The 26815-nt window shown below is 44.7% G+C and overlaps 6 protein-coding genes across 11 annotated transcripts; 2 read left to right on the forward strand and 4 right to left on the reverse strand.

Moving 5' to 3' along the window:
- Nucleotides 1-87: 87 nt before the first annotated feature.
- On the reverse strand, nucleotides 88-4186 carry LOC148397560 (ras-related protein Rab-14-like). The gene is made up of 8 exons (XM_088375754.1): nucleotides 4022-4186; nucleotides 3595-3654; nucleotides 3437-3490; nucleotides 3008-3185; nucleotides 2882-2948; nucleotides 2287-2374; nucleotides 2047-2077; nucleotides 88-1934 (listed from the first exon to the last, which is right to left on the reverse strand). Exons 2-8 carry the CDS (start codon nucleotides 3644-3646, stop codon nucleotides 1757-1759), a joined length of 648 nt encoding a protein of 215 aa, XP_088231880.1. The 5' UTR covers nucleotides 3647-3654; nucleotides 4022-4186; the 3' UTR covers nucleotides 88-1756.
- Nucleotides 4187-4492: 306 nt separating this feature from the next.
- On the forward strand, nucleotides 4493-10498 carry LOC148397561 (actin filament-associated protein 1-like 2). Of its 3 annotated transcripts, none has more exons than XM_088375620.1 (15): nucleotides 4493-4724; nucleotides 5886-6020; nucleotides 6090-6184; nucleotides 6815-6935; nucleotides 6990-7219; nucleotides 7672-7851; nucleotides 7963-8034; nucleotides 8152-8215; nucleotides 8408-8643; nucleotides 8716-8813; nucleotides 8997-9099; nucleotides 9170-9218; nucleotides 9348-9517; nucleotides 9812-9922; nucleotides 10048-10498. In XM_088375620.1, exons 1-15 carry the CDS (start codon nucleotides 4709-4711, stop codon nucleotides 10072-10074), a joined length of 1707 nt encoding a protein of 568 aa, XP_088231746.1. In that variant the 5' UTR covers nucleotides 4493-4708; the 3' UTR covers nucleotides 10075-10498. The 3 variants fall into 3 exon arrangements, with proteins under 3 accessions (XP_088231746.1, XP_088231747.1, XP_088231749.1); XM_088375621.1 differs by having other exon boundaries at nucleotides 6993-7219; XM_088375623.1 differs by lacking the exon at nucleotides 4493-4724 and adding an exon at nucleotides 5280-5348.
- LOC148397562 (dematin-like) lies at nucleotides 10321-17833 on the reverse strand. Of its 2 annotated transcripts, XM_088375691.1 has the most exons (16): nucleotides 17682-17833; nucleotides 13966-14006; nucleotides 13819-13899; nucleotides 13611-13745; nucleotides 13357-13401; nucleotides 13124-13289; nucleotides 13010-13054; nucleotides 12786-12938; nucleotides 12343-12458; nucleotides 12159-12264; nucleotides 11932-11990; nucleotides 11804-11846; nucleotides 11713-11720; nucleotides 11585-11641; nucleotides 11438-11518; nucleotides 10321-11234 (listed from the first exon to the last, which is right to left on the reverse strand). In XM_088375691.1, exons 1-16 carry the CDS (start codon nucleotides 17791-17793, stop codon nucleotides 11121-11123), a joined length of 1362 nt encoding a protein of 453 aa, XP_088231817.1. In that variant the 5' UTR covers nucleotides 17794-17833; the 3' UTR covers nucleotides 10321-11120. The 2 variants fall into 2 exon arrangements, with proteins under 2 accessions (XP_088231817.1, XP_088231816.1); XM_088375690.1 differs by lacking the exon at nucleotides 17682-17833 and adding an exon at nucleotides 17232-17250 and having other exon boundaries at nucleotides 11585-11720.
- Nucleotides 17834-18261: 428 nt separating this feature from the next.
- rsph14 (radial spoke head 14 homolog) lies at nucleotides 18262-20564 on the reverse strand. Of its 3 annotated transcripts, none has more exons than XM_088375713.1 (6): nucleotides 20219-20564; nucleotides 20018-20120; nucleotides 19442-19560; nucleotides 19138-19369; nucleotides 18914-19050; nucleotides 18262-18790 (listed from the first exon to the last, which is right to left on the reverse strand). In XM_088375713.1, exons 1-6 carry the CDS (start codon nucleotides 20391-20393, stop codon nucleotides 18576-18578), a joined length of 981 nt encoding a protein of 326 aa, XP_088231839.1. In that variant the 5' UTR covers nucleotides 20394-20564; the 3' UTR covers nucleotides 18262-18575. The 3 variants fall into 3 exon arrangements, with proteins under 3 accessions (XP_088231839.1, XP_088231838.1, XP_088231837.1); XM_088375712.1 differs by having other exon boundaries at nucleotides 18262-18847; nucleotides 20219-20545; XM_088375711.1 differs by having other exon boundaries at nucleotides 18262-18847; nucleotides 19138-19560; nucleotides 20219-20558.
- Nucleotides 20565-21098: 534 nt separating this feature from the next.
- Nucleotides 21099-22662, reverse strand: srp19 (signal recognition particle 19). Its single transcript, XM_088375763.1, has 5 exons — nucleotides 22448-22662; nucleotides 21970-22045; nucleotides 21822-21893; nucleotides 21629-21737; nucleotides 21099-21481 (listed from the first exon to the last, which is right to left on the reverse strand). The coding sequence occupies exons 1-5, from the start codon at nucleotides 22483-22485 to the stop codon at nucleotides 21351-21353; spliced, it is 426 nt and encodes a 141-aa protein (XP_088231889.1). The 5' UTR covers nucleotides 22486-22662; the 3' UTR covers nucleotides 21099-21350.
- Nucleotides 22663-23106: 444 nt separating this feature from the next.
- On the forward strand, nucleotides 23107-26658 carry LOC148397565 (serine/threonine-protein phosphatase 2A catalytic subunit beta isoform). Its single transcript, XM_088375724.1, has 8 exons — nucleotides 23107-23546; nucleotides 24552-24590; nucleotides 24691-24861; nucleotides 25102-25275; nucleotides 25346-25435; nucleotides 25511-25672; nucleotides 25834-25952; nucleotides 26040-26658. Exons 1-8 carry the CDS (start codon nucleotides 23445-23447, stop codon nucleotides 26110-26112), a joined length of 930 nt encoding a protein of 309 aa, XP_088231850.1. The 5' UTR covers nucleotides 23107-23444; the 3' UTR covers nucleotides 26113-26658.
- The last annotated feature ends 157 nt before the right edge of the window (nucleotides 26659-26815 follow it).

Here is a 26815-nt window from a genome sequence, read left to right on the forward strand (position 1 = left end):
ACTGTATTAAAGTAGAATTCTAGAGGTAAAGTGGATTTTGTCTGGATTAAAATAAATTTAGACTGAATTACTATAGATTTAAATGCATTAGTGTCTCCAAGAAGAAAAGTTTATTTTTTTAAAATATTGAACAATTGCTAAACATACATTGAGACAGACAAGCAAAGATGCTGACTGAAGGTGGGGCTGCTGTCAATCAATCACAAAGCAGCAAAAAGTGCACACTTAAACACCCCCCATCGTCCCCCAAAAAATACTTTAGCGTTAAGTCAACGGGACTACAGAGGCTGCGCCTGCGCTCGTTTAGCTAGGAGGCCCGTAAAGGAAGCGAGCTAGCTAAAACGCACCCGGAATGCTACATCAGGAATGAGTGTACTGTAAGTGAGCTAGCGTTTAGGGGTTGCTAGAAAACATTAAACAAAAAAACATTCAATTGAAGGACTTTAAATAATAACCCCAAAAAATGGTCTCATTAAAAAAAAAAGAACTTTAAAAAGTCTGTTTTTACGTTCCTTCAAAAAGCTTTGGACCTTCCTTGAACCACACTTTTACGTTCAAGACGTTTGTCATTGGAGGAAAAAAAAGTGGGGTGAAACACTAATTGAACAAGCCAGGATCATTGAACCTTGAGATTCTGGACTGGTATTTGGATTTCGAATCTTTGTGAGGAACACAAAGAGGGATGAGCTTTAGGGCTTTCTTAGTCCACATGTCTAATTTAGAAATGAGACCCTTGGTGGGCTCTGGACTTCAAGTCCAGAAAAATTGGTCTTGGTGGACGGTCTGTACGTATGATCCAGTCTGCAAGTCATCTGGTTCTTTCCTACCAGATTTTAGAAGACCTGGTTCAGAACCTAGTTAGTCCACCATTATGGTCTGAGAATGAGAGTCTTCAGACATGAAACATGCAACGGGTTCCAGTCCAAAAGAAATGTGGACTGTTTGGAGTTCCAAGTTGGCAATCATTCTAGATCCATTCCATTCCAGAAAGGGGACCTGATTTTTGAGGTACCTAATCCAGATTTGTCATACAGGAATGTTTGGAAGATCCCCCAGTCGAGAACTAACATTTCAAGTGAATTTTCTCGTCATTTGACTGAGTATGTGATTGTTCCAGTTCTTTCTGACCTAAACTGATAGACAACTGGTTTAGGACCTTACTTTGTCAACATGTTTGGTCTGGAAATGAAAATAGGGGTGAACTTTGGACTCGAAACTGAATTCATCCAGTCCATCAGAGAGATTTCTTTGACTTTCCAATCCCATTATCTTGTCTATTATCATTGCAGATTTTTTTGGGACCTGGACTGAAGGAGAACTGCTTCTTTGAGCTACCAAATGCATTGTGGCAAGGGAATGAGCGTAAGAGAAGACAAAAAGGTTTGGAATCTTTCAGTCCAGAAGAAACCGTAATGAAGGACAACAGAGCATATGGACTTAACAGGGTGTAGCGGTAGAGGACAGAAGAAAAAAAAAGTGATGGTTTTTGGGGTCTTAAAGAGGAGCAGCCCCTGGAATGTGACGGGTACACTTTCACATCCACGTGCAAGAACAATGTCTATTTCTCTTTTGGGGAATTCTGTGAGGAGGTGAGTGAAGCAGACTTGTGTTGAAACGTACTTCCTTCTTGAGGGTTCCGGAACGAGACGTTGGGGATTCAGGTGAGTTCAGAGAGGCTCCCGACCAGGAGAGCCGACAAAGCAAAAAAAGAAGCAATGCGTCCGTCTTTGTGTCCGTCGTTTGGTCCGTTGATTGGTTAGCAGCTGCATCCGTCTTTGGGTGGCTGGCTGTCCGCGTTGAGTCGCCCTCCCTGCGGCGCGGACGGCTTGTGCTGCACTCCTGATTCGGCAGCATTCAGGTCTAAGCTGCCATCCTGGATGTTCTGGTAGATTCGTTTGGCCGCCTCCAGGAAGGCCTCCTCTACGTTCTCGCCTCTACGCCACCAGAGCGACATCTCAACGAGTGCGTGCGTGCGTGTATGTATGTAACAACGATCGCGAGAGATTGCGAGTGTCAGTAAGAGTAAGCCAGAAAGCGTGTACTCACGTCTTGGCGCTGGCCTCCAGGAAGAGCAAACCTAAACCAGAAGAAGTCAAAGAAACCAATCAAGCATTTGCAGCGGGGATGAGGAGATCTTTCTGCCTCATCAGCCAAGTGCATCTTCAGCGTGAGAAGGCCACGACCCCGAGACACTCCCCAGTCACGAGTGCACCCATTTCAGACGTTTTGATTTCCACACAAATGGACATGTCAATCTAAATAGTCACTCTTTAAAAAGTTCCTCACCGTTCTCGTCCGCAAACTGTTTGGCTTCCTCGTACGTGACGTCTCTCTGCGCCTCCAGGTCGCCTTTGTTGCCAATCAGGATTATCACCTGCGCGCACACACGGCAACATGTTCACGTTCAGCAACGTATGTAACCGCCCCTGTTTGTTACTGAAAAACACAATGGCCTTAAAAATCATTTTACTCTGACAAAAGAAATAATATTACAAAAAGAAAATTAATAAATGAAAATACATGATGGTACGCCTCGATTTTTTTTTAAAATGATTTGACCATAGGGACATGTTCAGCCGACTGTGCTAAACATGGTGCAGAGCAAGCAAAGGAGCATGGTGGCCTCCAGTGATCAAAAAGAAAACGACACACAACCAACGTTAAAGGGAAAGACTATAAAACCATCTCCAAGCAGCTTGGTGTAGCTGTAACTACTGTTGGAAGTGGAAGTTCCATGGGACTGAGTCAACCTCACTGGACATGGTAAAAAAAAATGATGAGCAAGCTGGAGCAGGTGAATAAAAGTCGAAAGGTTCTAAAATATGTTTAGGAAGTTACAAGATTTTGGCCTCGGTGGAGTTTTTTTTTGGGGGTCCCTCACCGTGTTTGGATTGGTCAGGTTCCTGGCGTCCGTCAACCAGCTGCTGAGATGATTGTAGGTGCTTCTCCTGTGCAAACACACGCCAACATCATCTAGTGATATCATCACAGAGCGGCACCTCCTTACCTGGTGATGTCATAGACCATGAGGGCCCCGGCAGCTCCCCTGTAGTAGGACCGGGTGACAGCCCTGAAGCGCTCCTGGCCCGCCGTATCCCAGATCTGAAGCTTCACCTTCTGGCCATGCACCTCCATGATCCTGGTGCCAAACTCCACGCCGATGGTGTGAGGGCAGTCGGCCATGACTGCGTACAATGATGACATCGTCATTTGTTAATAAAGCAAGCTTTTGCAGGGAGCTGCCGGCTTTATCCTGGTTCCTTTACGACCTCACTCAGTGGAATTTCAAGAAACTATGTCCCAATTCAGAACCGCAATAAGGAAACACTGGATCGGTGCTACAGGATTTTGGTCGAATGACAAGTTTAAATTGTTGAATGCGAGTGTGAATGGATGCTTGTCTGTATGCAAAGAGAATATTAAGAGGAGAACGTACATTTCTTCTCGGTGAACTGGTGCAGTAAACACGACTTGCCCACGCCCATGTCACCTTTGAGAAGGACAAAAAATATACAAATCAGTCAGGTTGAAGGACGAGAAAAACACAAATGAATCAAATTGATGCTGGGAAAGGGTGTGGTCTTGACGTCGCACCGATGATGATGTACTTGAAGATGTAGGAGTAGTTGTAAGGCGCGGCGGTCATCTTTGCCCCTGTGGCAGAAATAAAAGTTTAACAAAACAACCTCGGAAAACTTTCAGTATCTTCCACCTTACGGTCGGCATAAAGAGGCCATTTTTATGGGCCAACAAGCTAAGCAGCTAACAGTTAGCCTAGTGTTAGCTCTCAAGCCACTGTTTTATTTCACAATAAACACAAAGGCACATCTTTAAGGTAGTCAAAAATTCCCCCTCTTATGAATAATAATACAATACAAGATATTTTTTTTGCTAACTTCGCTAAGCGGATAGCCGGCTAACAGCTGGAGCTCTATACCTAACAGCCAGGAAAGCCGAATTCACGAAGACAAAACAAACAAAAAATGAAACGTAATGACTTTTCAACACGATTTTTCTTTACCTTACTTTCCGGGTGTTTGTTTTAGGCGTAAAAGGCAATAAAGAAGCAACTTCTCGGACGGATAATTAGCTTCGTTTGTTAGCCGTAACGAAGAAGCCTCCTCCTCCTCTTCCGCAATACTTCCTATGCGTCCACCAAAACACGTCGCGTATCGCGAGACGTCCTCCAAGCATCGCGTGACTGGTTGCGTGATTTCCTTCCACCGCGAAATGAAAAAAAAAAGGGGCGGGGTCGCTGATAGTGTAGTGGTACACTTGGCTGTGCACGTGTGTGCCAAAAAAAAAAACAAATAAAAAAACAAATTACCTTTGCATCACATTTACCTTCATACATGTGATCAATTAAATGTCCAAGTGGAACCTTTTAGAGTAAAGTTCAAACATATTCATGTCGGTTCGGATTTCTGCGTGTGATCCGCCCTTGTTGTGACGTCACTCACGTGACTCCGCCCCACCTGCTACTTTAGAATCAGCGGAGGAGCAAAGCAAGCAGATAGATCACCGAGGAGACCATAGAAAACAATACATCTTTATTTATATAGCGCTTTCACCACAGTAACCTCATTTCTTGTCTCCTTCCAGTGTTTTCTTCTTGTTTGTTGTCTCTTATCTGTTATGTTTTGTTCTTCTTCACTATCTTGATTACCATCAATCATGAGAGTGAGGAGCATCATCTGGTGAAAAAGATATGGAGAAACAAAAAGGTAAGCCTGATCACTTTATAAAGAAAAACTACTACTAATAATAATAATAATAGTTGTTAGTGTGTTAATTGATGAATAGAGAACTTTCCAGCAGTTACTGTCCTGGGTTAGGGTTCCTTGAGCTGCAATCCCATACAGTGAATGGTCTGATGGTCGGAAAGCTTTCACGATGTTTCAAAGGCTCTACTAAAATCATCTTGGACCATTTCTTGGAAGAACTCTACAATCTTCTATGACCAATGTGCAGTGGTGATTTCCACAGAGGATTCTATGGTTCTGAAGGTCCTGGAGGATTTTTCTTAAAGTGTCTTCAAGGCTACTTGTAGGCTCACAGTAAGGAGATGACGATAAGGAACAAGTCCGTGGAGGCATGTTCAAAAACATCATCATAATATTACAAAGTGTGTCCCAGTGGGCAATGCTTGATGCTGATTGGACGCTGAAAGAAACATCAACATGCTGTTATTCTTTCTTCTCCTTTTTTTTTCTTCTTCTTCACTATATTTAACAAACGCGGGATGAAAGAAAAAGCTGCTCCACACCCTCCAACACACACACACACAAATTGTGGGGAGTTGTGGAGGATTCCCATCTTTGTGCTAATTTGAGGCTTTGGTTTTTATGGTAAAGCATCTTAAATCTTCTCGACACACACGCACACACACTCACTCACACACACATTCACACAGAAGTTGCATCCAGTTGAGTTGTTGTGCGACTCTGACGTGGATTTTGTGTGTTTGTGTGCGGTTCCATCAAAGCCACAAACAGGAAGCAATGTTGATGTTCAGATAAGTGTGTTTGTGTGTAAGATAATGTGTGTGTCGTCATTGCAATGATGTGTGTGTGTGTTTCTTGTCTTTGCTGATTTCTGCTGGTTTCTTCTGTTGAGTCCTGGGTCTTCTTCTTACTGGTCTCGACTAGTCTTTCCTGGTCCTTATCTGCTTTTTGGATAGTTTCTGCTGGTCTCAACGTGTTGTTTCTTCTGGTCGTTGCTGAGGTCTGCTCGGGCTCTCCTGGTCTTTGCCAGTAGGGTTGCAAAAGCCTTAGCGTTGTCCGATGAACAAATGTTTTCTTGACACGTTCCTCCAAAAGCATGAAGTCTTTTGTTGACTCACTCTGTGATTCCGTCAATGATGATTTCGTCCATGTCTTGTGCAGTGTTGTCCAAGCTGATGTGGGATCTTCAGTCATTCCTTTCAGTTCTGGATTCAGAGAACCTGAGCTACATCGCTCAGGCTCAGAAGAAGTCCATCTCAGAGCTGGTGTCCTTGTTGCAGATGCAAGAAGCTCCAGGTTACTGCCTGACCTTGCTTATCTCCACACCTCGCTGACTGTTATTAAGTTTGTGTTGTTTGCTTCTAGTGGAGGACGCAGAGTATGTCATCATGAGCTGTCCGTCATCATCGCCCCCTAGCAGCCAGCCATTAAGAGACTCCAACGTCTGGACTAGCAATGCAGTGAGTCCATCCTGACACTAGGGGGGCCGCAGAGAAGAATCTAAAATCCTAGCATCTGCATTAAAGCCGTGTTTGCTTTCAGTTGCTAACTATTTAGCTGCGATCCATTTTGAGAGCCAAGAAAGTCAAAACCGAGAAAGGTCAACAAAAAACGATTGTGCGGAGAAGAATCCAGGGTTCATGTTTGAGGTTCTGGCGCACCCACTAAGTTCTTGTCAAAAGACAGACATCAAAGATGGAAACTGGACCAGAACCAGAACTTTCTTTTCTGGTAGTCGAGAAGAACAGCAGGCTACGTTGTGATGTGGTGCACTAATGACAGAGTCCTCCTGAGGTTTGGTCGGAGACGGCTTGTGTGTACATGTGTTTGCGAGTGCGCGACAGGATGTTTATATATATGAGGCCATCTCTCGTGTATTTGCCTTCCTATTGGCCGAAAGCTTTGCTGAGGCAGGAAGTGGTCACTGATGGCGGCTGATTAGCGTCTGGCCTACGTGATGGACACACAAGTACACACACACACCGATACTGAATGTGCACACTCCTGTAGGACATTCAGCCTGTTACTTATTCATTCATTTTACAATCATCTTGGTACCCACCTGATCACTCATTTTATCCAACTTCAAGGTCCCTGCAGCACCGCACCAGCCACCAGGGGGCTCTCAAGCTCAAGGTGGTGATTGTAACGATGATGAAGATACCTATGAAGAGGCACAACCCTTCAAAGCTGAAAGCACCAATCACCTGGGTACGTGCACACACACAGACCAACATAGCGGCGATAACATCTTGGCGATTCTAGCAGAGCGAGCTGAGTCAGAGAACAGCTACTACGAGTCATATGGCGAGGATGCTGAAGATGACGATGATGAAGAGCACGTGAAGGACAGAGCTCACTACATCCAGTGGAGTTCCTCTCAGCCTTGTCTCAGGCCCCCTCCTGAGTCTCGCCTGTGTGGGTACCTGTGGAGGAGGAAGTGGTTGGGACAATGGACCAAGGAGCTCTTCATCATCAGAAACCACCTTCTGCTGGTGCGTCTGCCTTCTGTCAATTTTCAATTTTAGTTTTTATTTGCAATTTCATTTTTGCTCTTAATTTTTTTCTGTCATTTTCAATTTTAGTCGTAATATTAAGATTTTTTTTTTAGTTTTGCAAAAGTAAATAACTCACACTAGATTGTTTCTATTTTTAAATGGAATTTTAAAAAATTAAACCAAATTGCAATTCGATGATATTAAATGATATATTCATTTTTACATATTTAACTTTTCCCCAATTTCTTTTATATTTTGAACACATTTTCACTCTGTTGTTTGATGAAGCTTAATGGGATTTTGATTTGAATTAGAATCACATGTTTTAAACCTTGAAATGAATTTTATTTTATTTACCTACTCATCACCTCACTATTATTCATCTCTAATTATACAATTGTTTGCTTTCATTTTGCAATCGTTATCTTTCTCGGCGTTTTATGTTTAAGTGCTACAAGTGCGCGAGGGACCTCCTTCCTCATCTGCAACTGAGCCTACGCGGCTGCCAACTAGTCTACAAGCTGAAGAGCAACCGGAAGATTCCGCACCAACTCAAGCTTCTGCTGCTGGGGGCCGATACCCTGGTGTTGGGGTACAGCAGTTTCGAGCAGGCTGAAGAATGGCGACAGGTTGGCGCATATGTGGAAGCAGCAGATCTGATATGAAGAGATTCAATTAAAAACAAATTAAAAGACAGAGCGCAGTAGCAGTACCAAACAATAACGTAATGTGTGTATCAGGTGATCGAGGAGCTGAGTGTCGGCGAGGAAGATTATCGCACTAACTCAGAACCTCCTCGGTGGTCCCGCAGGGTGAGAAGCACAAAACACGCACACCCGGATGAGTACATACTGCAGGAACATTATATGATATTATAATATATTACATTATGCATCATGTTTATACTCTTTGTTGGTTTGTGTGCTCAGTCCAGTGCGCTCCTGACACACACCAACCAACAAGAACCAGCACATCAACAACACAAGAGCAAAGGTATTATTTTACTTTGGATTATGCTCCATGTCGAATATTGTGAATTTTTCTCAAGGGGGTCGACTGGTACGGCGCCACGAAGTCTGCTGCATAATTTCGATTACATTCATTGGTTTAAAATAATAATTTTAAAGTAAAATAATAAAAAAATAATCACCTCAAAAATAATCGCCGTAATGATGTATTTTTCAGGTGTGGTGAGCGTGCTGATGAACTGTCAGTGGCAGAGTCTCTTGTGTCAGGTGGAGGCGGGAAATCTCAATATGTTTGCGGAGGACGCAGAAGAGGATGGGAACCGTCGGAGCCAGACTCGCGCTCCTCAGTACACGGTACGGTTGCGAGGGTGCGAGGTGAAAGCGGCGCCCGATGGCGAGCGACCGCACAGGATCACGCTGAGCGTGCTCGGTGAGCAGGTGGCTGTTGTGGAGGTGAGTGATGGCGGTGGGACGGCGAGTGGAGCAAACGGGAAGTAAGGTGACGCATGCGTGATGTTCTCGTAGGTAAGTTCGGCGGATGAGAAGAGGCGATGGACGCGCCTCCTGAAGGACGCGGTGGACTGTTGCTCTGAGGGCAAGACAGAGCAACACACTCACAACAGGTCAGTGTTGCCGTAGCGACGGGTAGTGACTTTTTTTATATTAAATTAGAAATTTGCAATTTTGGGATAAATTACGTGCAAATAATGAAATGCAGAATGAGAACGTATAAAAAACATGGAATGATTTCCAATGTAATGATAAATAATATCAAAAGATGCAACTCTTGATGTTTGCATCCTCAGCGGACGCTCGCTGAACACATACATGGACCAACCATTCCACGCCAGCTCCACTGCTCCGCCGCTACAACCCGTCTACTCCAACACCCCCATGCTGGAGCACATGGTACGAACCGCCTTGTCACCTCACAGGTGTCACCTCTCTGACCCATTTCTTCTCCTGTGTCATCTGACAGCTTCAGGGCTCTCAGGACACCATGACCTACACCAACGTCAGTAGCAACAGTGAGTTAGCATGCGGATGGATAACACAGCCCAATTAGTCTGAAATTCTTGTGATTAATTTCAGAATTAGCGTGTTTAGCATTAACCATTAGCTTAGCATCAGTGTGTGTGTGCTTGTGTGTGTTCCAGACAGGAAGTGGTCTGAAGTAGCACCACGTGGAATCCAGAAGTTGGAGCTGACGGGCAGAAAAAGTGTGCCCTTGAGGGCCGGTTCTGAGGCTAACCTGGTGTCGGCGAGCAATAAAAATAAACGCTCATCCTTCCGACAGTCGCTCACCGTGTGCAGCGAGCGGGCGCAGGTGATTGACAATCACAATTGACCACATATTAATTTGATACTAGGAAGTTTTCAACTGATGGAACCGAATTGTACTTCAGAACTCATTTTTTTGGGTTTCTTTTTGGTCATTGCTGGTTTAGGTTGGTCACGATTGTTTTTACGAGTGTGTCCTTGTCATTCCTGGTTTGACCTTCTGGTTCTACTCATCTCCTTACTAGTTTTTAATAGTCTATCCTGGTCGTCCCTGGTGTCTACACACGTGTACTGGTATTTGCTAGTTTCTGATGTTCTCTCCTACTTTTCCCTGGTCTAGGCCAGTCTGCTAAACCCTTTCCTGCGTCGTGCAGCATCCGTGAAGACCTCGCTCAGACGAGCTCCATCCACACTCTTCATTGAGCACGGGAAGGTTTTCCAGAGGAGGAAGGTCAGAATCCACATGTCTTCTTCTTTTGCTTCTCAAACTTTTGCTGCTTCAGTTTCTACTGTGTATTCATGTCACTCTTGTGGTATTAAATATCATATGGGAAATTCAAGTGATCGTTTTCACAGGAATGGGAGACCAAAGCTGCTGCCTGAGACCATGCAACCATGTGACGAAGAGCCCACGTGACCATATAACTTGGCCTGGTGATGTGTTCATGCAACCAAGATTGTTACATTTAATTTATATTGTTTAGATCATGACTGTATCCTTTAACTTATTATTTTTGTGACACAAAATAGCAGACTTTAACGGGTTGACACACATTAAGCGTTTTTTTTTTTCATGATCAGCGTGTGTGTCATGTTTGCACTTCTGCTAAACTACAAAAACACAAATGATCACTTTTTATCAAAGTTTTTTTTAAAATTTAAATCTCACCTTAGAATCACAGTTTGACAAATATGAAGTTTTTGTGTCTATGGTGTTTATCGTTCACATCACATTCATCATCCACGTGAGAAACAACAACACTATTTTTCTGAAATTGCCTTATATTAAATTATTAATGTATGTAAATGAGCTGAGCACACAGTGATGTTTCATTCAATGCTGATTAGTTTTTGATCCTATCACATTAAGATCACACATGCAGCAGGCGTGTAACACAAAATTCATTATTAGAAATCCTCAAAAACATCCAAAGAATTGAAATAAAAGCAACAAACATGAAGTTAGTGACTCAGAATTACTCCAAAACTATCAAAACAAAGCGCTCATATCTAAAATGTCATCTCCATTTTGAATGGTGATGACTCGCTTGACAGAAGATGCGAAATGGCTGACATGGCGCGAACGTGACGTATGAATCATGTCATCGTTTTAAATTGACTTTCACTCAGCCGATTTCAGCTTTTGTCCTGGTCAGTATGCTAAGCTACGATAACCTGGATGCTAACCGCTAGTGTTATCACGCTAGTCCTAACAGTAGCTTCCCTTGTGGCTTTGGTAAAGTTAAAAGCCACAAAGTTTTTCAGTAACTGCTCAATGATTTAGCATCACATAAAGACAGCTCCTTCCTTCAGAGTGGAAAGCAGCAATGTTTTGTTTTTGTGCCTGCTCAACATATTTTAGCAATTACGTCAAATGCTAACGTTAGCTTTGTGGAGTGGGCGTGTCTCCAGCTAGGTGGGCGTGGCAGTCAGAAGAGACATGCTCTCTTCTTAAGGTGGTTCTGCTTCCAGAGGGAAAGCTGTTCAAACTCCTCCGGCGTCATTGCGAACACGTTGGCGAACTCTTCCCGCGACAGATGTCTCTGCACGTACACACCGTACTTATTATTAGCTCTCATGCTACTTAGCTCTTCTCAATATTGGCATAGCATGTGTTAGCCGTACATTTTAGCAATTATACCAAAGGACATGAAATCCATATCAAAATGGCGCTCTCTTTACTTAGAATGCTATCTCGCTATCCGTATGTAGCATTTTCATCAGTTCTTCTTGAGAACATATTTACCTCCAATCGCGTTCTGTCGACGCCAGAAGGAAGTGTCCTTCGTCCTTTGTGGTTGACCACCAGCATCTCATATGGGTAAATCTGCCGAAGAAGAGTGAGTCCTCAATTACGTCCACCTGTGTGATGTCATCACAGGGTCATGTTTACCTTGAACTCCAGCACGCTGGGCAGCGAGCGGCCTCGGTCCAACGCAGCTTCGCCGTTCTGACACACAAACACACAAACATCACCACAACATGGCCGACCCGCGGCACAACGATGAAGGCACACTCTACCTGAACACCTGCGGGAGACACATACATGCACACAAACACACACATTAGAACAACAACAGCATGCGGGCCCGGAAGCACTATGTACCTGTACCTGCAACGGGCTTCTCCGACGGGCTGAATTTTGTCGACTGCAACTGGAATTTACAAGATCACCAATGCAATGGTGAGCACCTGAAGGCCACGTGAATGTATCTCTCTCACACAAACACACACACTCACTCTGGCTAGGCCTGCCCCAGAGGTTGCTGGGAAACAAACGATGCGGGAGGTGGCGCCACCTGCAGAGGAGATAGGAAGTGACAACGAGGCGTTCAGGTTCATCACGCACGGATTAAGGGCAAGTTGTCAAACCATGATGTCATTCATCTATATTGAAAGTAGTGTACAAAGTTGAGGAACTTGTAAGCCAAGTTACCAATGGATGGGCTTGATGACATCATCAGTACCTGCGTGCTGGCTGCGGTCCGGTAGCGAGCGGGTTTTTCTCTTCAGTGGAGCGGCCGACTTTTCCAGCTCCTCCTTCAGGATGATCCTTCCTAGGTTGGACTGAATCTGAAGCCAAAAGCGAGGTGGTGTGATCACAAAGGCACTCATGAAATCATGATGGCACCAAGCCCCGCCCCTTCCCACCTTGTTCAGTTCCTGCATGTGAAGCGCTCGCAAACCCCAAACTTTATCGTCTTCCTCATCCTCCTCTTCTTGTTCTTCTTGCTTCCCCTCACTCCTGCGACACGCCTTCTCCTTCTCTAAGGGAATATAAAATATAAAAATATAACACTAAAATGAAACTATATAAAATATAATTGAAATATGTACGTGTTTTAGTGAAATTTAGTCGAATTGCCCTAAAATATTGAGATGTTTAAATTAGTCAAGAAATGTCCCACCACATTTTCCCACCCATTTTTTTGAATGTGAAATTTGTGGAAATTTTGCGACGTGAGGAAAAAAAAAGCCCAACATGCTCTTGAGTGTCTTCAATACGATGTAATACTTTGAATCTGTGACTTAATAAGGAAACAAAACAAAGAAGGAAGAGGACCAAGAGAAGAGAGTAAACGTTTCAATCGTACCAAAGACGGCGGAGGAGGGCGGGCAAGGCCAGTGTTCCGTTTCAATCTTAGAGGGAACGTTCGGATCCGGAGGCTCGGCGGCGGGAAACTTTGACGACTCGATAATGAGATCCTCCAAGTGCTTCCCCGCGGCAAGTCCTGAAGACGACGCGCCTGCACACATGCCATGGTGTCCAATTAGCTCATGATCCTAAACGCTAGGAATTGACAGGTGACCAACGGACCTCTTCTGTAGATGGGAGGCTTCTTGTAGATGTTACTTCCATTGTCTGGAGCAGCAAAATTGACATTGAGAAAGACTAGACAGCATATGCAAATGAAGCACAAAGGCAGTTTACCAGGCCTGTGGAAGTGTTGTAGGATCTTGGAAGGTTGTGTGTTTTGTGCATGTTGCATTTGAAGAGTGCGTTGCGTGTGTGGCGATGGTGTGGTGTTGCCGCTGTTGCGCTTCGAAGCCGGCGACGAGTCGCCAGGAGAACTTTTCTCCGGCCACGCTCTGCACTCCTGGAAAGGTTGACGCAGATCAGGAGAAAGCGGAAACAAACACGGTGAACTTTGAACTTGGACTTACCCCGGGAGAGGTCGGAGGGGAGAATGAGCCGGGAGACAGAGAACTCTGCAAACATTTAGTTCAGCGTAAAACTAAACATGAATAATTATTCAAAAAAATCATTTGTCATTATTAGAAATGAATAAGACCACTCAAGTTAAATAATAGTCATCATCATAACAAAATTGCTCATTAAAATTAAGAACTATTACACATTCAAACGCAGTGTAGGAGCTGTACTTCTCATTTTGTGCAAAGCGAGTCAAGTGACTCACCAACACCTCCAGTGGACTATAGTGGTAGTGCAGCTCATATGTCATCAGGTCTGGCCTCTCGATGTCCAGGATGGCTTTGTCCTGCGGGAGTGCCGCTAGATCCTTGTAGACCATCACGTTGTCGTCCACGCGGGCCTGCGGGGCCACAAGGGGTGGGATTTAAAGGGGGAGGGGCCCGCGGATGCTGATAACAAAGCCGTCTGCTCACCACGATGGCGGCGGCGGGGGATCCCGGCATGTTGGCGCCACCTCGCAGTGACAGCACGCTGCCCGGGGACGTCTGAGGCCTCTGCATGCAACCCATGCGTCAGATGCGGCATGCTAACGCTGGCGGCTAACTCGGATGTTTGTTTACCTTTGGCATCATCATCATGGTGGCGGCTGATTGGTCACTCCCTGGAACACGCACAAAAAGAAGTTATGCATTGGAAATGAATAATATAAAGGAATGTGTAAGTGCATTCTGTGTGTACATAAGTGTGTGTGCGGATGTTTTCAAGCATGTGTGTGTCGGGTTTCTGTGCGTGCTAATATGCTTAGCCCAACAACACCGAGGGCCCGAGTTATGAAAGATGACCGTGTGGGCACTCGCTAACACAAACATGTGATCAACACACACGTATGAGGCACACAAGTACACAACATCACAATGGGCCTCAGCTCTGGATGGTCCCTTGGAACACAAAGAGATCATTCCAGAATGTTGTCATTCCAGAATGAATGGTAGAGCGCGAACATGTGTCTCACACGCACACTTCACATGAGCTTTGATTGACGCCCACTCATTGTGTCATCATCTCTTGAGTCATGTATTGATCTGCGATTTTAATTATGCATGATGATCTGCTCATTCAATATTCATGAGTGGTCGTCATGTGGGGGCTGAGGTCACTTTCTCCACAACGTGTTGCTTTTCTTTAGACACTAAAGTAGAGTGGATTATAATAATAACAGAAATAATATTTGTGTGTCTCCACCAATGACAGACACACACTAGTTCAACAAAATGGAGCAATGCGGCAAACTAATATTAACATCTTCAGCGCTACCGTACAGAAATATGCTACGCTCACATTAGCGTGCATGTTTAAATAAATGACAGGTGAAGGGCAACAAACTGAAAAGCAGCAGAAAAATGGAGACTGGAGTGTCCACGCTAAGCAACGTTAGCATGTGTATTGATTTTGATGAAGCATGTCGCTAAAAAGAGGGAGCACCAATGGATTATATCAAATAACTTAATAGGATGCTTGCAATTTTGACTGACCGTTTACCGAATGCAAATGTTTAGATAACGTTTGACTAGTTCAAGGTCACAGAAGACAATAGTTCCTTTTAGTCTCAAGAGAGAGCTCAGTAACAATCAATCAATACAAGGACCGATAACTCAGAGCTGAGTATCACCTTCATTAAGTCAGATACCGCTGAGTGATGCCACCAGCATCCCATAATCTCACTACTCAGTCTGGTCATACTTATAAAAAATATTGCTAAGCAACCACAAGGTTTATGATAAATTTGTTTTTTGTCCGACAGACCCTGAATGCACCATGAAACAAAAGTCGGGAAAGGTCAAGTTTTGGCTTTAAATTAGACCTCCCCACTTGGTCTGTGTGTGTGCGTGCAAAACAGAGAAGGTCTGCCCGCTCTCAGGACCTGAGCAAGAAGACAATCAGTGACCGCTACTAATGAGCTAATTTACATTTGAACAAAGAAGTTGAGAATGGGACATAAAAAGAGAAGGGAAAAGTCAAACAGATGTTTCCAAAGCGTCAAGTTTTCCCAAACGTATATACAGTGTGTAAAAAAAGGAAGACTAGAATTGAAAACGAATCTTTTATGTTCTGATTTTCACATGCCTACACACAGTCATTATGTGTGTGTGCGCGCATGTGAGAACGCAGAGGGGTCTATTTTGGGCCAGCAGCACCTTCAGCACATCGCCGTCGGCCGATTGGTCACCTAGCAACCGGCTGCTATCTGCCAGCATTCTGCTGATGTTTGCCGGACAAGTGGGAAGCTTCGGATGAATCCGTGAAAGTAACGACAACACTCTGTGTGTGTGTGTATAGATATATATTTATATATATATAGATATATATATATACACACAGTGATCCCTCGCTACATCGTGTTTCGTTTATCGCGGCTTCACTACATCGTGGATTTTTTTCAAAATTAAAAAAACATTTAAAAGTAAAACTAAAACTTATAAATCGAGGAAACATGTGTCTAACCTTTAGGACAATGTAGTATTGCACCAAATGTTCATTTGCATTCCTTTAGAAGTCCGTTTTCGCGTGCTAGCACGCTCGCGAATTAGTATCTTTCCGCTAACTCGTTAGCCTGGCCAGTATGATTTGGTTGTGTCAGAGTGTTCATTAAGTGTTGTGTGAGCAAAAAAAAAAAAAAGAAGTGGGTGCATTTGTGTGTTTCAGTCGAGTGTGAGAGAGCATTAGATCAGTGTGAGTGAAGTGTGTGAGAGCGTTTCAGTCAAGTTCACAAGAGCATTTCAGTTGTGTGTGTGAGAGGGGATCGTGAATTTTGTCCCGCCGGCCCCTTGTAGCTTATCTCAGCCGCACACACAAATGACTACACCCACATGACATTGGCCTGTAACGGCCGCCGTCATTGGCCAAGGTGTCACTGGTTGGGTCGCGTTGTGATTGACAGGATGGAAAAGTTCTGGAATTTGCTGGAATGTTCTTTACCTTCAACTTTTAGCTTTGTTCCAAAAATAAATTAAAAAAAAGATGCCACTTGAGAGAGAAACACATGATTATTCGTGATGCTGTCGCCATAACAACAGTGTCTTGTCTCGATTGTCCATCTGTCAGTTTAGTCAGATTTAACATTTCAGCACTTGAATCATTTTGTGTCTGTTGTCAATTTAAACACACACACACACACACACACACACAGGCTGTACTTGTAGCCTCATTCCTGCATCACAACCCCCACCTCCGCCCCCTGCTGCTTTCACAGATAAGCAGCGCAGACGCAATGACAACACAACACAAACACACATTCAGTTTTGCATTATAACGCAGATGTATCATGTCGTCATCGTGACTTAATTTGTTGGTGACGTCACAATATGGCTACCTAACATGGAGCTCCTGCATGCACAGGCCATTCAAGTTGCTACTCCAAACGGTGTGACGCTAGCATGCTATCAGGAGTCAACCAATTAGCAATTTCATCGCACTCACTCTGATGGCGCCTTGATGCTAAGCTACTTCTGCTATTTTGTGGCTTATCGTTTGTACCTGTGCAATATCACAGATTTCATTTCTTGTGGGGGTTTAGAGTAAACATTCACCTTACTAACATTGAGGTGGGGGGGGGGGGCTCAATTCAAGTATACATGGGCTCGTTCTAAAACTTTTCATTTTGTCAAAGTGCTGATATATGATGCATGTCTCACAATTCTTCACAGCAAGAGCGAGAACAAGCAGTGGCAAGGAACACTTAAAGTGTCAATAAATTTTTAAAGACTGTTTAAAATATGGAGGAGTAAAGCTACTTCAAATTCTACAGTTTTGATGTGGTTCTTTTTGTATCTCTCTATATCACTTTTTTTTTTTTTTTTTTTTTTACTATTACGGGTATGAAACGTACCTACGTGACAAATGGCGTTTCACTGTACCTGTGAGTCAGTGGGCCTGAGTGTGTTACATAAAATCATCCCGCCTTAATCCCTCCTCTTCTTCCCCGCTCCCCCTACGCCATGTTCTGACGTCAGAGTATTCTCATCATACATAAATCAATCATCGCAAGCAACGATGACGATGATGAAGAGCGTTCATGGCGGCACAAACTTCCACTCATAAGCCGGCCTTCAGATATTGACGCTTACGACTTTTTTGGGGGTGGGCGCGCGCGCCGACACACGTACACGCGCATCTATGAACAAGTTCACTTCGCGCGACATCATGCCTGAACGCACCCGCGCAAGTCACGATACGTAGCGCGAAATATCCAACACGTAAATATATCCCTCTCACACGTTCATCATATTCCATTGATGCTAATAACGTGAAGTCATCAAATAAATGAGACTCTGCTTACCTGCGTGCGCGCGTCTGTGCGTGCGCGTTCCACGCGTCCTGCGCGTGTGAGCTGCATCCAGCGGGCGAGCGAACGAGCGACTGAACCTCCGCACTCGCTCCCGCCTCTTCATGTACGCGTGTGCCCGCGTACGTGCGTGTGCATGGAGCAGTCCATTAGCCGCAGCCTGGGGGGTGTCGAGGTGTGTAAGAGTGCCTTTAAAACATGATGAAATACACACACGTTAATTTATTATACAAAACATTGGTATGAATAACACAGCGTAAATGATATAATTTTTGGAGGATTTTTTAATCAATAACATTTCCATGCTAAATCTTTAATTTCGTGTCATTTTTGTCTTCCAGACTGAAATAAGGAACTACAGATATAATTGAGTGCACTGACCTTAATGGGCGTCCATTGGGGTCAGCCATTCAAAGTCTATTCAGACTCGGACAGTCCTTGGAGGTATCATCACAGCCAATCAGAGGACTCCTTTGATTTATATACAATAATAATAATAATAATAAATTATATTTGTAACGCACTTTACATTCGGAGGAATCTCAAAGTGCTACATGGCATCATCAACAAAGGATGGCAAAGAAATAATTTTATTGGATGAAAAGAAAATTATCCATATGTGGTGATTCACCTAAAGCAGATGGAGTCGGGAACCCTGGTACTTCGAGAGGATGACTCTCGTAAGACCAGGGTTCACTACACCTGAGCTAAAATACGTGTATGTGCGTGTTCTTAGTGACTTGGTTTAAGTCATGATGAACTGTTTCTATGGTAATATGAAGCTTAAGCAGCCGCTAAAGTCAGCTTAGTGGCATAAGCTATGTTAGCAATAGCAATGATCAAAATGTGATTGGTGTTTCCTTTTGGAAAGTGGTTAGCCAGACTTGATCAGGGCGTCCAAGTGACAACATTGATCGCGGTCCGAGCAGCACGCCGAATGTCGGGATCCTCCTCAGGGAGCTCGCTCCTCCCTACCAGCAGGGGAAGCTGCAGTAGCAAGCGGCGACGCCCCTCTGGAGCCTCAGCCAATGAGGTGAGAGCTCTTAGGGAGTAAAGGACCAGCGCCTTCCTCATTTGCTCCTCTTCTACGTCCTGTTTGCGCTCTGAGAGAAGTTGCAGCAGGACTGGGAGGACATCTAGTTCCAAACATTGATGCTTACCTATGGGACAAAGCAAGAGGCTGTTGATTGGCTGGAAGGGGGTCACATGGTTGTGCATGACATCACCTGTGGTGATGACCACCGTGTTCATGATGGCACCAGCGGCGTTGGCCTGCACATTCACATCCTGGTCCCGTAGAAGGTCTGCCAGGACGGGAAGAACTGCCGCCTCGCACACCTGACGTTTGCCCTCCACTGGAACACTGCATCAGCGCACACACATACAGAAACATGGTTGTCACACCAACTCCCATGAGGCATTTCAAAGAAAGAGATGCAGGGGTCCCAACCTGAGCGCCATCATGGCTGCAGCCGCCTCCCTCCGGATGTTGGAACAGGCATGCGACAGCTTTTTGCCGATGAGCGTGACGCCGCGGTGCGACAGAGCTGGGCCGGCGTCCAGCCGAGAGCAGCAGCTGAGCGTGGACAGCAGCAGGGCTTGCACCTCCTCCTGCTTTTCCTCCTTCTCCTCCTGCAGCTTCAGCATCAACTTGGGAACCAGAGCCTGCAAATCTTTAGCGCCTGCCAAAAAAGCGTCGGCGTCAAATAACGTTGTCTGTGACTCTGTGATGTCATCAAGGTGCCCCTGCTTACCTGCAGGCAGAAGCGCCAGGCTATTTATTACGCGGTGGGCACATGTCCTGCAGAGAGGAGACGGGTCATCCAGCAGCTGAGACAGACGGGCCAGAAGGGGCGAGGACAGAAGGGCTTGTCTGAGGAGGAACGCATATTAGCTAGCTTATTAGCATGCTAACATTAGCACTTCTGTCAAGGAAAAAAAAAGCATTGCAATATATAGAAACGTAATAATAGAAATAGTAAAGAAATTATTTTAATGACCAAAGTGAAGCAAGTTGAGGCGCTTCCTTTACACAAAGTGCTGCTTTGCTGCCATCTTGCGGCATCTTTTAGACATTGCCAATTCAGTAAAGGGCTGAATATGCATTGCCGAACTTTAAATTCCTCTCTTCTTTAACTTGACATATCTAAAACACACCCTTGACTAAAACTTTTACATCATCATCTGTTGCCAAGATGTTGAAAATGGGTGGAATAAGTCTGTCAATCAGTCAAGCATCGCCATACTAATCGGCTGATGATGTCACAACGCACAATTGAACGCTATTCCAAATGTTTTTTTTCTTTTCAGATATTTAACTTAATGTTTACCTCGCGATGTTGTGGCTGGTGGTAAGATGCAGCAGCTCGCAGGTTCTGGTCCTGACTGCTGGATCTTCGTCCTTCAATAGAACCTCCAACTGATCCAGAAAACCTGTTAGTATTGCACAGACAGTAACACCGTTTACGGGCACATCTTCCACATCCAACCTAGCGGACGCAACCACGCTCGAGATGGCACATTTGATTTACCTTCACTGACCACTTGGTAAAGTCGCTCCGGGTCGTGCGTGAGGTCGCAGAGGGACGCGAGGGCCTGCAGCCTCCTGGTGGCGTCGGGCTCCTCCAGCTGGGCGAACAGCTCCGGGATGGCCAACCGCCCGAAGGCGACAGGAGCCCGGCTCGGGTCTATGTGAACACCCGTCATTTGATCCAGAGATGGAATCGTTTAACGGGTTCTTTTGCGCTGGATCGGTGACGTCACTCTGGTGGCGTTCGAGTGAATTGTTGTCACGGTTGCCCTAGGAACGAGTTTAAACATTCCACAAAGACGTTCTACTTCCGAACCGACACAATCCACGTTCTTAAATGAAATGAAAGCATTTTTACTGTCCTGGGGTTGTCTTATAAATACATAATTGTTGACACGCTTTTACGGCCATGTTTCGCAAAATCACTCTGCGCTCATGTCTTCTTATATATTTTTTAATTGTAAGGAAATAATCACGACCACAATTTGCGTTAGCTTTCGTGGGACGCTAACTGACGTCATCCCGACGTGCCGTCGTCTAGCGGGCTAACTATGATGACGTCATATGTTGGGAATTACTTTGGATGTTGAGTCAAATATTTGATTAAATTTCACATCGTATGTTAAAAAATTCGTATGCTTAAGCAATTGTATGTTGAGGCATGATTCAGAGTTAATTTAATTTATTTTTTAGTTGTTTCTCTGACTTCTGGTTTTGAATCTGGGCGTGGTTTAACTCTTCTGTTTTAAATGTGGTTCTGGATATTCTGGTTTTGAATAGTACTCATGGTCCAGACAAAATGGTTCCAAATTGGGAATAGCCCTTAAAGTTGCAATGTTTTGTGCAAGTGTTGTACACGTTGCAAGCAATGCATTCAGGCATTTTGTGAAGACTTTGTAATTTCATCATTTTAAAACTGAGCTACATAAACATTTATCAAATTCATCTTTTCCTCTCAACAAAAATCTGAAGACAGTCTCCCTTCTTCTCTTTTAAACTAAACCAAAGTTCTGAGGCAGGATGGAATGCTTTTGCACTCCACGCAAAAGTTTCCAAAAAAAAAAAAGAAAAGGAGAGCATCATCTGCTTTCGACACTCTAAATAGACTTAAAGAATAAAAAGGTGAAGAGGCTTCACTTCTTCTTCTTCTTGGCCTTTTTCCCACCATCACTCTGCTGTGAGCTGCTCTCGCCTCCGCCGCCCTTCTGCGTGCGACTCTTCAGTTTAGGGATCATCTCGGAGACGTACAACATGACATCCTTGCCTGGAACAACCACAAACATCGAACACGTGTCTTCGTTAGCCGTAATGTCCATGCTAGCTTCAGGATTCTGATTCTAGACCTGATTTTAGTTGCAATTAGTGCCGCTCATATCCATGTTGATACACACTACTCGTATGACCCACTTACGTGAGGAGAACTTATTGTGACACAAGCTGCCGTCCGCTTGCTTCAGCTGAACTCTGACTCGCCCTTTAAATTGTACGTCACGGTTCCACTCTCTGGGATGCATTTTGTTCTGGACGCCAAACGACAAAAGAATTAACAACCAACATGGGACTTCCTGTTCAAAGAACACAAGGAGGTCCAGCCAAGTTATCACCTCGACCAGGACATTCACGCCGGCGGCTGTCAGGACATCTCGGATCTCTGTACACGAAGGGTTCTCCACTGCCTGCATGCAAACGTCCATACAATGAACTAGGACACTTTTGAGATCATTTTCAATGTATGAACGATAAGTCGGACACCTTCACAGCAGGGATTCGTCGTCCTTCAGCCAGAGTTTTCTTACTATTGATGTAGACGGGATAAACGCAGATGAACCTGGGAAAAATACACAAAATGCATTCCAACCCATTAAACACTAAGCTACTTTATCACGTTTGCTCGGATAGAATTAACGTAAAATAATTTATAATTGACTTCACTGCGTTTTCCATGTTGCTTAGATTCGTAGAGTAGCTCATAATAATATTTTTATAGGGGGCTTCTTGACCACGTCATGCTAGACTGTGTACGGGAAATAAGTAGGTACAAATTTCACTGCAACGCTAATTCAATTCGAACTTTACAATCTCGCGTGACATCTGATTGACTCTATAAGAACGTTAGTGAAATTAATTCAGCGACACGCGTGCAATTTTGATATAATCATTTGAAAGCGTTAAAGTTATGTCGAGTCTAACACAATTAGCTTTAGCTTCGCTTGCTAAAGCAACAACGCACCGTTCCTTGTCTGCGGGGTTTTCCGTTAAATGTGCCATGTTTGGGAATCGTGTTGCCCCACTCGCAGTCCTGGATATCTTCTACATGCATAAAGCATCAATAAAATTTTATGGTTGTCGTGAAAGACACACTGGAAAACGTCTTTTTTACGCAGACTATTCACCGAGTGTGAAGAGCGTGTGCTTCGCTATAAGCACCGCCCTTCCAGTTCCGGTGGGAGCAAGTCTTTTTATGCACATTTTGCCTTTTTTTTTTTTTTTTGGTTTTTGCTGTCCGCAATTATGTCTTTGCAGTCGGATGTACATTCCCAGTTAAATCAGCTGGTTGATTAATGCTTGTTTGGAAAAATCTTTACCGTTTTCTGTTATTTTTGGATTAATTTTAATACTAATACTTTAGTTCAATTCATTTAATATGAGCAAATAACTTTAATTAAAATGACTATAAATTCGACCGAATGCATTTTCTATTAAGATATTTGCATTTTCACTGAAGTATCGCTTTCAATCTTTTTTTTTTGTATCGCTTTCAATCACTCGGAGACGTCATAACTGACGTCATAAAAAACTGCAAGGGCCAAAAGACGCGAGGCCATGCAATTCACAGTCCCTCCACGCGGTGTCGCTTGTATGCCTTCAGCGGCTGCTGCTGAAAAGCCCGGATGTTATTGTAGCTAGCCTTTTTAGCACATCGGCTAGCCGCTGTCTTCTGCCGCTTCGGTCTGCCGCAACGGGGACTTTCTGACCTCCTCACTCCCCCCGGCCGATTAAATCCATCTCAGTTCTTCTGTAATTCATCCTCGGTAGTTTATCATGATCAGTTTTGACCGAACGGCTCGTTAGCTGTCGGTGGAATCGTTGAATTTGTGACGGGTTTGGCGGGACTGGGTCAGGTTAACAATACGGTGAGCTAAAGGCTAACGCAGTTAGCGTCGAAACAGGCCTCTTTTTTTCAAGGTAGCTAACGCGGCTAGTTTAGCGGAGCTACTGCGGCTGTCATGGAAGACAAATCTTTTACAAAGGAGTTAGACCAATGGATCGAACAGCTAAACGAGTGCAAGCAGCTTTCGGAAAACCAAGTGAGGACACTCTGTGAGAAGGTAAGATTGGCCGAAGCATTCCGTCAGTTTCAGTTTAACATTCCGCCAGCCTCGCGTTTGGCCTACATTGCGGAATTGGCTCTGTCTAATTTCTGGAGCGCCGCGGATACTCGCGTCTAATTTTCGCAGTTCTCCGATCAATTCTCGACTCCTCATCGTAGTCGAACATGTTACCAGACTTTTTGCTTTGAAAATGAACGTTAACAGTCGGCTCTTTGTTTAATTGTAATCTCGGGGTATCAAAGGCTCTCAAATGGGCATAATTTCCCTTCTCCCCACTCTGTAGACGGAGCCGGGTTTACTGCTCGTCGCATTACGCTTACAAGCCCTTACACAACAAATGTTTTATGTGTTTTAAATCTCTTGTATGTCTGTGTGTGTCTAATCTAAAATGTAACCATTACAAACACCGTGGGTCTGTGTGAGTACATTTTAGTGCTGCGTACCGCGCCCTGCCTTTATCGATCATCTGTTTTATTGCATGAAGCTGACAAGGCTCATTAAGAAACGTTACGACGGCTTCTATAGATTCACAAAATGAACGTTAAGATGGTACAAACAATCGTCAGACTAGATTCGTTTAAATATGAAGTGTCGTGTATAATGTCAATGGCGCGACAAGTGTTGCTAAATTATTACATCCTCGTTACTATCGTTTATTTTTAGGTGCTCACGTTATTCCTATTAACGCGTTGAACCACAGCTACCGTGCCTTATTCTTTTTATATATATATATATATATATATATATATATATATATATATATATATATATTTATATATATATATATATATATATATATATATATTAAACATACGTGTATGTATGTGTGTGTGTGTCTACTGTACATTTAGAAGTCTTTCATCCTTTCTTTTGTGTGCGGTTTGGAGATCACATGACCACTCACATGGCAGCCCGTCTATTTATTACTTTACAGCACACACTTCTCTCTTTCGTACAACGTGCCTCGTGATTTGACTTTTTTTTTTTTTTTTTTTTTTTCAGGCCAAGGAGATCTTGACCAAGGAGTCCAATGTCCAGGAGGTGAGACTTCTGGGATGCATTACCTTTGTAGCTAAGCAGTATACATACCGGCACGAAATGTGAACTTGACTTACTTGACCGGCGTGTGTGCCGCCTTCAGGTGCGATGCCCGGTGACTGTGTGCGGCGACGTGCACGGCCAGTTCCACGACCTGATGGAACTCTTTAAGATTGGCGGCAAGTCCCCTGACACCAACTACCTATTCATGGGCGACTACGTGGACAGAGGCTACTACTCGGTGGAGACGGTCACACTGCTTGTGACGCTAAAGGTCCGTCACCAGACTTTTCCCTCATAGATTGAATTTTAATGATGGGATGTGTGCCGTGTGTGCCATTTACCTTGCACCTGAATGTGATTGCGTAACTCTGAGCACACCCACATCCTCTGCAGTGTGTGCGCAAGCATTGATTTCCGCTTCCCCTTTAAAGAAAAAAAAAGAGTTGTACAGGTTATAGGTTACATTTAAGGTGGCAAAATTCTAAGTAGGGTGTGTATGTGGTGCGCTCAGGTGCGTTTCCAGGAGCGGATCACCATCCTGCGAGGGAACCACGAGTCCCGGCAGATCACGCAAGTGTACGGCTTCTATGATGAGTGCCTGAGGAAGTACGGCAACGCCAATGTGTGGAAGTACTTCACAGACCTGTTTGACTACCTGCCGCTCACCGCGCTGGTCGACGGACAGGTGGGCGTGGCCATCGGCCTTCCATCTCCAGCATCTCTCGGGACTTCATGGTTGTTTCCCCCACTTCTAGATCTTCTGTCTCCATGGAGGCTTGTCGCCCTCCATAGACACCCTGGACCACATACGAGCTCTGGACCGCCTGCAGGAGGTCCCTCATGAGGTGGGCTTGCTGTCCAAATCTGTGTGAGTGTCAGAAATGAATTAGTGTTTGTAATGGATTCGACCTCGTTCGCAGGGCCCCATGTGTGACCTGCTGTGGTCGGACCCCGACGACCGCGGCGGCTGGGGCATCTCACCCAGAGGTGCAGGCTACACCTTCGGCCAGGACATCTCGGAAACCTTCAACCACGCTAACGGCCTGACGCTGGTGTCACGCGCCCATCAGCTGGTCATGGAGGTAACCCTCCCACCTCGCATGAAACCTCTATTTTCGTGCCTGCGTGTTCACTTGAAGTGCAGTTTCCATGGCGACGGAGCGCTGTGAGCGCTCAAGTGCCTCTGTTGCTAGGCAACCAAGTGTGGCCTATGTTGCGTACTAAGTTTGTGCTGTGCGTGCAGGGCTACAACTGGGGTCACGACAAGAACGTGGTGACCATCTTCAGCGCGCCAAACTACTGCTACCGCTGCGGGAACCAGGCGGCCATCATGGAACTGGACGACACCCTCAAGTACTCTTTGTAAGTCCGTCACGTGATGCCGCTGGTCTGGCAGCCAATCAACCCTTTTGATCAGTCAGTAACGCACCTTCCTCGCTTCCTTCTCAGCCTTCAGTTTGACCCGGCCCCCCGCCGTGGCGAGCCCCACGTGACCAGACGCACTCCCGACTACTTCCTGTGAATGTTCGGCGCCGTCCCCGTTGGTCGCCCAGTTCCTCTTCACACCCTCATTACTGTACCGAGGAGAAAAAAAGCGATTGGTTGAATCCTGTTCCCGAGTTAAAGTTAGCGCCCCCTCGCCCTGTTCTCAAATCCCCCCCCCACCCACCACAAATGTGTTTCCACTCTGCTGTCGTTAACGCTGTGCTACACGTGCAAATAAGATATTACTTCTTTTTTTTTTTCTGTTTCTGAAATGTTTTTAAGACATAATAAAACTTCCAAGGTGGACCAAATGTGCCATATTCTGATCCTTTCCCCTGCAATTTGTTTTAATTTATTTGGTTTTTAAATCCCTGCCCATCTGATCACATCTCACCACATGTTGCCACGTTTGTGCTTTTTTTCTGTTTGGAACAAGAAGAGGATGCCTAAAAGAAAAGTACCATTTGCTTTAAGTAGTCCAGCTGTGAGTTTTAGATACAGCGCTGCTCATCAAGTCAGCAACTATATTACTGTCATTCAAGACCACAAAGCTATCAAATAATAAAATGTCCTGTTGACCTAACCCATCAGTCTCTGCGTCTTTGTTCACCAAATTGACATTTATCTCACTGCAGCAACACCTAATTTAAATGATCAGCAAGCTTTGTAGAAATCTAAAACGATCCTGATCATATAAATCAGGTATTGCAGAATGCGGCTCTCATTGGACCCTACACCTC

The sequence above is a fragment of the Syngnathus floridae genome, chromosome 5 (genome assembly GCF_059516105.1).
Source record: "Syngnathus floridae isolate MCC-2025c chromosome 5, RoL_Sflo_1.0, whole genome shotgun sequence".
Lineage (NCBI taxonomy): Eukaryota > Metazoa > Chordata > Actinopteri > Syngnathiformes > Syngnathidae > Syngnathus > Syngnathus floridae.